The sequence below is a fragment of the Trichoplax adhaerens genome, genomic scaffold (genome assembly GCF_000150275.1).
Source record: "Trichoplax adhaerens TRIADscaffold_2 genomic scaffold, whole genome shotgun sequence".
NCBI lineage: Eukaryota > Metazoa > Placozoa > Uniplacotomia > Trichoplacea > Trichoplacidae > Trichoplax > Trichoplax adhaerens.
Window position 1 is genome coordinate 1,278,157 of NW_002060944.1, and position 11,766 is coordinate 1,289,922.

General features: G+C 29.3%; 1 protein-coding gene across 1 annotated transcript; it reads left to right on the forward strand.

Annotated features, from left to right (window-relative positions):
• Positions 1–2,290: 2,290 nt before the first annotated feature.
• TRIADDRAFT_52980 (uncharacterized protein) lies at positions 2,291–4,259 on the forward strand (the record flags this gene model as incomplete). The annotated part of the gene is made up of 2 exons (XM_002109162.1): positions 2,291–2,344; positions 3,777–4,259. 2 exons carry the CDS (start codon positions 2,291–2,293, stop codon positions 4,257–4,259), a joined length of 537 nt encoding a protein of 178 aa, XP_002109198.1.
• Between the last annotated feature and the right edge of the window lie 7,507 nt (positions 4,260–11,766).

Genomic DNA, 11,766 nt, shown 5'->3' on the forward strand with positions numbered 1-11,766 from the left:
GAACAACGTATGAATTGATATAGTATTAAAAATAGGGAAAGAATAAAATAGTTAGTGTAGAAAAAGTCCTTTTGCAATAATTAAAACTGATGCGATGATGTATCAATGTTGGTTAAAAGGATAATAAAGGGTAGTCTTATTATTGATTAATTGACTGTAGTTAAGGTAAAGAACACGATAGTGTTGATTTCTTTTCCGAATGAAATTAATAATTATTTTATATGCGCATAATAGAGTCAAAGAGATGATAAAAGGCCATTACAACAAGTTGACTCTATAAATATATGCCTGTAATTACCTATCAAGTATGTGTTAGTATCGACAAAAGAATGATTAAATCATCAAGCCTAGGTTACTTATAGCTTCTATTAAATATCTTCTTTAATTCTCTATATTGATTCCGGCCATTGATTATACTTGATCATAAAAACAAGATCAAATTATGTATATCTATCGATTATCTGTTCTAGTTATTCATGAAGTATAAACATTGCTTTGGCTTAGCTGCAATTGATTTTTTCTGCTCCTTTTCATTAATCATTTAGATACATTGAGAAATTTTAAAGTGTCTTTAACCACTGTATTGAACCCATACAGCTGTATTTCGATGGCTTATAGACAGCACAATGTACTATTTCAAGATAGTATATTATTGTCCATTATTACGCTATTTTATAAAAAATTAATGAAAGTTTTCATCGCAGTTAATTGTCGTCTACATTTGACACTTTATTATAATAGCTAATTCATTATTAAGAAATGTAACAAAGTATCCAAGATCAGATCTCTATTTTGCTCCAAGAATAGTTTATTATATTAGTTTTATCTCTTCGGTATATCAAAAATATGTAGAAAAATATCATAAACAATGGAAAGGAAATTTATTTTTGATAATGACGATGTCGATAAAATATTAGCTTACGGATGTGCTACTAAATTAAAACAGTATGATTAAAAATTATGAAAAAGCATGTAATCACGGTAACCTTAGCTTTTTGTTAGCTCTATAATGGTTACGGTGATGTTGTTGGATTATATTCATATTTTAAATAAAAAAGTAATCACACTATCTATTTGATTAGATTTAAGATATCGATATCATGGTAAACGAATAGCTCCTGGTTCCATGTTGTTTCTGTTTGAATAGACGAATATTTACAGACTGTCAAGTTAAATTCTCACATCTTGGTGATATGTCTTGATAGTTTGTACTAAAGCAAATAATATGGAGTATGCAGATGATAAAAAGCACCTACAAGGTCTAAACCTTAAATCAACAAATACACGATAGTTAATTAAGATAAAGTTCAAGGTAATACATAAATGATCGTATTTGCGGGCATATCGATTACTTTTGCATGGCGGAACTATCGTCTAGTTATAAACACTTTATACTCTACTCTCTAGTCAGCTCTTTAAATAAAAATAGATATTAATGGCTTATTTTAACCATATTAATAAATCATTTTTGAAGACATTCTCATACAGAGAGAATATTGATGAAGAATTTATTTTGTCACAACCTAGACTATAATAAAGAATGAATTCTAATCGATGGACACAGTGATTTTCAATTAACCATATGTCTCGATAGAAATACTAATAAATATTATGGGTCAATAAATAGACGATAAAATAAAAAAGAAAAAATAACTTTTAACGAACTTAGATATGCATATTGAGTTATTCTTTGGGTGATTGCGTAATGAAATATCGTAATATTGTAATGAAGTGAATTGAAATCTTTCGAATCAAGATCATCTTGTCAGCTGGATATATTGACTGTCGTTATCTATCAATTAGTCTTCATATCCTTGATTGGGCAGAACAATTAATGTTTACAAATAACCGCCCATCGAGCGACAATTTTAAAATTAAATAAGAAGAATTGTTTAACAATTGATCCCTAGTATATAAAAGGCACCTAGATACATATGCAAAGACATCATTTATACAACAGCACGACAGTGCGAGGTGATCTAGTCTGAGAAAAGGTTCGTCTTATCATTAGGTGATTTTATTAGTATTGATGTAACTAAGAATCAACATCATCAATAATTTTAGAGTGATAGTCTGTCCATTTGATGAAAAATTAATTCTATTTTTTCTTCTGTTTTCGTAGCTAAGACAGCCTTCTTTCCTTTGGAAAAGAGATTTTACCAATATATATCGACATTAAATAAATAAATTAATCACTTGGCTATACTTGGATATACAGGATTTAACCAATTAATCTGTTCAAAACCTCAATTCTATACTTGAATTAATCATATTTCTTAATTGATTCACTATGACGGATCGTAACCAACAAAATTGTCTGTCTTGCAGTACACTATCACCTGAGGTAAGCAGTTTTGGACTACATCTTAAATTAGTAAAAAATCTCTTACGTTAAGAATATTTGTATTAAAAATTTTTACATTTGACGATGATCATGTTGTTGATATCTATAATTAATCAAAGCATGCTTTTAATTAACCTTACTTCCAAAGTTAACATTATGTATTTTTTGGCTTTCCTTAATAAGCTTAACAAAATAAGTAGTTCGTAAATCATAATTGTATTTAAAATTGATTTGTCTCGAGTCAGCGAGTTAAATTTCTTACTACATGCTTGCTCAATATATTACTGTATCCTGTTGAGTTGCTTCAGAGCAATAAAAATTGCTTAGTTCTCTATTCAGTGGCTCGGAATGTTCTAAGCTACTTTATTCTTAGCGGCTAGTTTTATACATCAACTTTCTGAATCAATTTATTGAGTTAATTACTTAATACTCTATTTGAATTGCGATAACTTATAACACTTGCTTCATCAAATCTGTTCCATGCTATTCCATCGGACCTTATAAAGGTCTAAATTTGGGGTACAGCCTTTCGTCTGTTCAGAAATTGCTAGTTTTTACATGGCTTCCATAGATAGTTACGTTATTGCTCATTGCAAAATACGCAACAGTAATCTATGAATCATAATTATTACAGTGTCACTACTAGAACATAATGAATGATTACGATACAAGTTGCTTGCACCCAGCTATCAGATATTGCTAATTCAGGCGCTCATCATTTTTTTACCATAAAATAAATTTGATACTTAATGATGATTAAGTATCACCATAAGTTTTCTGACGAGTAATTGTTATCATTGAGAAACATTGTGTTAATGAAGTAGAATATTTAAATTATCGAATAGTAATGATAGGCAGATAATATTTAATTAATTGGAATATTTGTAAAAAGAAACATTTATCAAGTCTGACAAAACATGAAAGATATTAAACAAAATCAATCATTGGTTTAAGTTGATTGATTCGGCATTCCAATTAACAAGTTGGCAATTAATTAAAACAACTTTGACCTGTCATTGAGTAGACGTTAATTTATTCAAATTATGCCATTTAAAAATATAATATCAATGCATATACATAACAATAAGAAGTAGTTTGCATACATATGATTGTTATTTTAATGTCAGACGACGTAACTATTAAAGTAGGACACGATGAAGTAAACGGTTGCATAAATAAAAATAGATATTAAAAAATGATCACTTAAAACACGCAATTGCATCATAGACAATAAAGCAATAGAAAGCATTGCTGCTACATTTGTATAGCGCGTTAGTATAATCATAAACTATTCGATAGCACTAATGAATGTAGAAAATACTATCTATTATGGGTAAAAAAATTGCAAAACGAACTTGTATTTGAAAATAAAGATTGATCAATTTTATGTCGATATTGCTATTTTAACAAGTTTTTATTTTTGATGTTTTAGTATTGCTTTATGCATAGAATGGACGTCATGTCACAGAAATGTCTATCAATTAATCCACTTCACAACGGACAAATTTATCCTACATTGAAATCTAATTTATATCCAACCTTACCATCTCATGAGGGTAACATGGACAACGTCAGGATTGTTGTTGGAGCTCTAGATAAGAAATCAGCAAATCTGTCTGCCAGCAAGAAATCCAAAACGCCGGTCCCAAATGATCGCAAAGATGACAAATATTGGGACAAAAGGAAACGAAATAATGAATCGGCTAAACGCTCTCGCGAAGCAAGAAAGTTAAAAGATAACCAAGTTGCCTCACGTGCTACTTGGTTAGAAGAAGAAAATGTTAAAATAAAAGCAGAAAATGCCGCTTTACGTGAAGAATTAGCTTGTTGGCGTTATTACTTTAGTCAGCCTTTTTCAGCTCAGTCCAATCCTAAGCCTATTTCTGGTATACCGCTGAAACCTTATCTATTTTAATTGTAAAATATATAGACATTTCCAGCGTATGAAATATATAAATTGTTCTTCAAGTTTGCAGCTATTACAGAGTTGTGGAGGGTAGAAAGGAAAGAAGAATGAAATCATTCGATTAGACTGTTTCTGCGTGATTACTCATTCACTAGAATATCAGATTGGATAATAATTCTAGATAGAATGGGATAGTATTAAAATACCAATTGTATCTTAGCTTAGATGGTAACATTAATTAATGCATTTTAAATATTTCCTGCTACTGATTGATGCTATCCTACTGTAGATAGACAACTTATAGTGGTAATGTATGATTTGACACTTTGTAAATTAAACTCTAGAAATTGATATCATATTGACAAAGTTAACAAGTTTTTAGACCGCTTTATTTAAAATTGAAACTATTTTATTTGTACTACATTCTTTGATATTACCTGTCATACGACCATATTCATATCTGAAACAATTATGCGCAACAGTGATAAAAATTATCCAGAATTAGAAGACAAATAATCTCTTTAGTCACATTTCTTCCTTATTCAGGCTAAAATACAATCATCATGGAACATTTTATCATAATCAATAGTTTATTTCTTTGTTTTGTATCATTTGCTAACTGACTATATCAACCTATAGACTTTAGTAGCATTAAGATAGCCGTCTAGTTAATGTTAATATTAATTACATTGCCATTAAAATAAGCGAAGTTAAATTCTTGTCTTTGTCATTGTTCTTATTTCGTTCCGTTGTTTTGTTTGCAGAAAATGATTATCTTATATTAAAGTATATCCATCAAAATAAATAAATTATGTAAGTTTCTCTACTTAAGCACTAAAATGATGGTCTAATTTAATGCGTCATAACACGAAAAATTGTTCCGTAAAGCTATTACGTAATTAAAATATCTATTACAGTACGTATCAGAAAATTACTGGGTAGATGTAAGGGATATTATTATAGAAATAAAATTTTAAATTCTTTATCGAAATAACAGCATACATAAGTAGATAGTTATTAATGACACAGCCATGATCATGAGAGAATTTATATTTTTCTAAATATTGATTTATAATGATCAAATATAATCAAGCCATCAAAACTGAAAAATATTTTAAGGCAAGATATGCAGATTCTTCAATGATGTCCTAGTGTAGTGTTGCTAAATTAATGTATATTTATAGCTGTTACATAGCCATATAAAGTGAAAGAAATACAATTTTAAAGAACTGCAACCAAGATAAAGCTGTTCATATAGCATGTTTTCTAACACTAGCAATCAGCAGCAATACTCTTAGCCATGAAACTACGATCAGGACTTTTTGTTAAGGTTTTTTCATAGCCACTATCAGCAAATATACCCGAGTGCAGGCCCATCTATGATGCCATTGGTAATCTATTTGCAATATGAGTATATTTGAGTTAGCGACCTATAAATGAAGGAGAAGAATTATGCGAGATCGCTGAATATCTTTAAAACTGATAAGAAAGTATATTAAAAGTCTAGTAACTAGAATAAAAATTTACAAGATTCATTGGTTGCTTACGCCCTGGAAATTTGGTATGGAGTATTAGTTTATAAGTCAATTCATCAGTTCTAGAGTTTAATTTAGAGAGACAGTACGAAATTTTATATTTATGTAATATTTCATCTGCAAAGTGAAAGCATTCAATGTAAGTTTATGGAGCTAAGAATTCGTCAAAAAATTATCGATTACTTTTAGATCATTAATTTTATACTCTTTGTACTTATTGTCGTTAGATTAATTATTGTGAAATTGGCTATTGATTTTTATAACCTCTTCATTAGAATTTGTTAGTATTTGGAATTATGTATTATGTATACGTGTGTGAACTTGTATTTAAGTATGAAAAATGACCACTCCATGTTTTAAATATTGGACAAAGAATGATAGCCACAAGTAGCAAGAATATAGCCACAGTTGTTGATATCAAATATAAATGAATTACTGAGTCATAAACTATTAAATCATATCAAATCTACCGAGATCTTTGATCTTAGATCTTATCAATCGTATCATACTCGTATAACCCCTTTAACAATTTTCTTAACACTTGCTGCTAAAAGCATAGATGCATTAGGTATCAGATCAAATGTAAGCTAAAATTAATTTTATTCATGAATTACTGTATTACATAATACCTTCATCATGAGCGCTATGAAATTTTTCCATGTAAAGTGAATCTAATGTTTTTCACGTACATGGCCTCATACGGAACTTAAGAAATACCCTTAAACAATTTAAAACAATCCTAACCTAGTAAATGATCTATCAGTACTGCATATTGTTTTAATAGTAAAGGAGCATTCAAATTCACTCATCATACTCTCATACCAAGATTAGAAAGTGATTTTTCACAAATGAATGCAAACTTAAGCTGACTAACGTCTCTTAATAAAAACTATTATCATAGTATAAGTAATCAAGCGGTGATAAGGCTACTACAGTAAACTAACTGATATTAAACCGCTATAATCCTCATAACCTTGAGCAGTATACGTAATGCATCCTACTATTTCTAATAGATTAAATCATATTATCGTTAATAAGGTTCATGCTAACTGGTGTAAGATAGTTAACGATATTCCGAAAAGCTATTATCATATGGTTATACCAACACGACATTGTTACTATCTTAGCACCACCTAATAAATAACTACAGTATTATCCACTTGGTATTAATTGCTAGACTGCTAGACGTATTGACCATTTCCTTCATCTTTAACAATAGTACTATTGGCTGCTTTTAAAATTTAGTCTGCTTTATCTAGTACTGTAAATCACTTAAGACATAGTTATCATCCTCCATATCCTGCAGATGAAAAGATTTACGATATAGCAAGAAGTATTCGAGGAAACCTATTCATCTGCCAGATTTATTATTAAATGTAAGAATATCGTATTAACCTATTAGGAGAATAAAAAATAAAGAAAAACTGTCATCATAAAGACAGATTTACAGTCAAATTAGTCGGTATGATTACTAAGATAATTCAGAGAAACTTTGTCACAAACCAACTTCGTGACAAAGATAACGCAAAATAAATCTCTAAATTACTATAGTCTCCGGGATTCAGTATTCCTTAACTACCTCACAAGATTTAGACGCCTTTGCTTCTACGTTAAAACAACTATAAAACTCTTCTTTTATTCAACTATCTATTGAGCTTAAATACCCTTCGGCAGCAGCTATCATGTATGAGTCATAACAGTTCACGAAATTTAGCTCATATTGGATGCCTAAATCAATACAGACATTATTCATAATTTTGGACTTTTACTAAACGATTCTAGATAATTAGACTACAGTATGTCCACACACAGAATTATTTATATTATCATGTATAATTGAATATCTTCAGGATATTCATCACAAGTGTTACAAGACATAACACTATCAATTAATATTAGTTACCTTATGAGAACTCTTACTACAATACAGTATAATTTACAGTAACAAAATAATAACTACTATAGTTCTTACTGTAAGTCATTATAAGTTATCTCTATATATAAATGTTAAGCACTAAATTTAGTCATTTACTCTTCACGGTGGCTCGTACTGTGACACTGAACTTTTATACCGAAAAGAGTAATATATCCTTAGTGCAGTACATTTAAACCTGTTCATATTATATTGGATATGGTAAATCATGTCCATCTATTTTTATTTTCAGGACGTTACAAAATAAAAACCTATAATTTAAACTAGTAATCCCACTTATAAAGATTGATAACAGTGTCATTTGTGTTGTATTTGAATAATATATATGAGCGTAGAAATAAGATAAAATATTAAGGCATTCGACAGGTTTTAAACACCAAGACTAGAAATTAGCTTAAACATAAGATATTAAATCAAATGTATGATTTATAATTAATCGTGGCTAAAACAGACTTACTCACTATAGCGTAATCAAAAATTGCATTGATCTGTCAATTGGATAATATATTTCTCAAATAGAATTATAAAAGCAACAATTGCACTATGTGACAAGCTGTAGCAGTTGGCTGATTACAGTAGGTAAAAAGATTAAATTAGCACAGTACTATTAATCGATTCGGCTACTTTAAACTGATTAAATAGAAGCCTAAATCGGCCCATAAATACATTCACAGCATAAAAAATAGTTAATTCTTAGGATTGATAATAGCAATGGCACGCTGCGGTATATCAACGATGATAGTTTTTGCCCTTTACATCATCTTCAAAAATCCAAATGAATCAAATTTGATAAAACTGGATAGATAATACAAATATGGATAAATCATAAGGATAAAAGCTCTATTTACTTTCTCTCACGATCAATAAATTTACTTTCGATAGAAGATTAAGTAAGAAGAATAAATAGCTACATTTAATTACAAATCAAATCGAAATAAGGCCTTATATCATCAAAGTTTTATTCATTAATATAATACACCTTTCAGGCCATCTCTCATAAAAGAAGGAGGAAGCTAATTTTCCTCTATGTTCACTACTCATTATCTATTCTTCTAAGTAACTACTTCTCTATAATATTGCAAATTCCTATTAATTAGACATGTTATAATAAAAAAATTATTTCGTATCTGATTCAATTATCAATTAGCTCGACATTTTAATTTTTGATCAACGCTTAGATTTAGTTCGTCACGGGATTACGTAATTAACAGTTCGTATTTGGAGCGCAATATCAGAGATCTATTCATTTTGAACAGCGGAATTTCAATATTATAACGACAGCTGATATCCTTCATCACCGTTGAGAGACTATCTCTATACTATAATAAAGCGCTATAATAATAATTAATTGTAGTCTTTTAAATTGATGATCTATAACACATTTCCTGCTTATTGCAGCATATAATAAGGCTTCGTTATTACTAATAATAAAAAAATTTATTTGTTGCCCTCCTGAGCCTTCGCCTATTTTTGTCGAGGGAATTAATGATTATAAAATATTGAATGATTTTACTCCTAGGAAAAAAAAAATGTCGTTAGTCATCTAAATTAACATCATCATTATATGTTGCTGCTACATTGACGACAAAAGGTAGCCAAATACTATAATATATTAGGGTTAATAATTAATGGTGAATTGGATAAAAGTAATAAGAGAATAAAGTTATTGTCTTATTGCAGTATAGAATTTGATATGATAACAATACCTGGATCAGAGATGGAAATGTGTTATATTTTATATTATATTAAGTATTAGCCTATTGCTTTTAATCATCTTATGATAGTGCGATAAGCAGATTGTTATTGAATCACATGCAAGTAATCATATACAACATTCAAGCTGAGTCAATAAAATTGGAATATCGCTTCACCAACAATGCCATCAAAACGAAATTCCGTAATGGTCGTGATAGCAACAACCTATTGATAAATAAATGATTAATAGATTAAGATAATGATCGAAGAAGTGGAAGAGAGCTAAGGAAGTACCTATATTGGATAAATTAAATCAAATTTTTATGTGTCCTTTAATTCAAAATCGTCATTAAATTTCATCATCATTATCAACAATCAGACATCGCTCTGTCAATACTATGGTATAAAGTATTTGTATTTAAGCGTATAGTGGTATAACAAACAATATGATATTCAAATAGCTTATTAACAGGAATAATAGTAGGAAGTAACTTGCCATTGTAATGAAGAATACAGGTCAAAGATCTGCCATTTGGAGAGTTTAGTTTAATAACAAGTCAGTAAAATAAATTATTAATAAGCTTATTTCATCCTATAGTTTGCTGTGTTTTACAACCTACGTATTCTACGCTAGGTCAAAGATATGAATTAATGAAGTAATTTTTGCTATTTCTACTTTATCATCCCACCAATGACAGGCAACTATCACTTTGCTGACAGTGTTGTTAACTATCAAGAAAGAGAAGGTAAACTCTCAGGTATTTAGAACAGCTAGCCAACCAAGTTGAATATCCTTCAGCTTACTTATTTCTTACCATAAAGCACCACTACATGAATTAAGCAATTGTACCTTATTTTTTGCTATTATATTTAGCATTGGAAATGAATCAAAAACCTTCATAATACTCTTTCTCTTTAAGGTAAGTGATGTTTCAGCTTATTTACAATAGAAAAGAGATTGGAGCAATATCATTCATAAATCTATTTCGGCCGATGTTCGGCTAGATTCTACGCTATAGTTGATCACACTGCGTAGCGGTATTTCGTGGTTTTTATTTTAGCATTATTGATAATCAGTGGTTGAATTATAGGTTGAATTTTATATCTGCTAATAGCATTTATATAGTGCACTAATTTTACTACATTTATTAGTGTAGTAAGGATTGACATTTTTTCGCTACGTGAACGCATGAAATACTGTATTCAATAATGAAATCATTTTGCATTAATGAATTCAACCGTAAAATGATGTTGATCGGGTTTAATTCGTTATTACGTCAAATGAAGTTAACAAATAGACAATTTCATTATCATTTGCTTTACTTTTACGATAAAATAGAATAATATAACCATTGATCGTATAATTTTGAGAGTAAAATAATCATGGTACCTTCTCGTATTAATATTATGGATTTTTAGTATTTTACCGAATAAGGTATTTTAACCTAGATCATTCTGATTTCATCATAGAATACGACATACTCAAAAAACTTAATTATTAAAATAGTAATTATCAAGTATAAAAAGATGTCCATCGATTTGATGACTAAGTCTTGATTCAAGTGAGAGGTTACAGCATTATACGTATAATAATAATAGATGGATATGAATAGAAGAGAAAAAGAGTTATCGTTTAGTATAAGAAATATTGTCTCGGAAATTCGTTATTGATATATAAAGAACATTGCGCAAGATTTTCTCATTATATCCAAGTCTATTAATTTAGCAATTATTTTAAGTCATAAAAATATATACATACAATTGAATAACATCTGAATTTTTTTCTACCTGATCATTTTTAACTGCTAGGGCTAGATATCAAGAACTCATAATCAATGAATGGTTTTTAAAATTAGCAAAGAATAAAGATATCGAATGTATTCAATTTAAAGCTGGACTACTTCAAAATTCAAACCTCATCTTTATATTTGATTTTTTCTACTTCATATAATAACGTCAACATCGAATTCTTCTATTTTAGAAAGGTTCAATTTTAAGCGCGTATGATCATGATTGATGGAGTTCATTTTAAACTCTGGCATATGACATTGTTGATTACTTCCATAAGAAATCAAGGTGAAGATACGTCATGTTCGCAAGACGAGATCTTTAACAAGGTCGTGTGAAGTTGTTATTAAAGGCAAATCAAGATCATTTTTACTTAGTAGCGTGAATTGGACTTTATTATTATAGCCAGAATTGGTTATCATGAGATGATAGTGTAGAACAATAGATCGGTAGCATAATTCAAGGCATAGGTATTTTGATCTGAAGATGATCAACACAAGATAGCGGAACTTGAAATTAAGTCTTTGCATTGACCATTTTCTGTTAGAATATCATTTCGTTGATT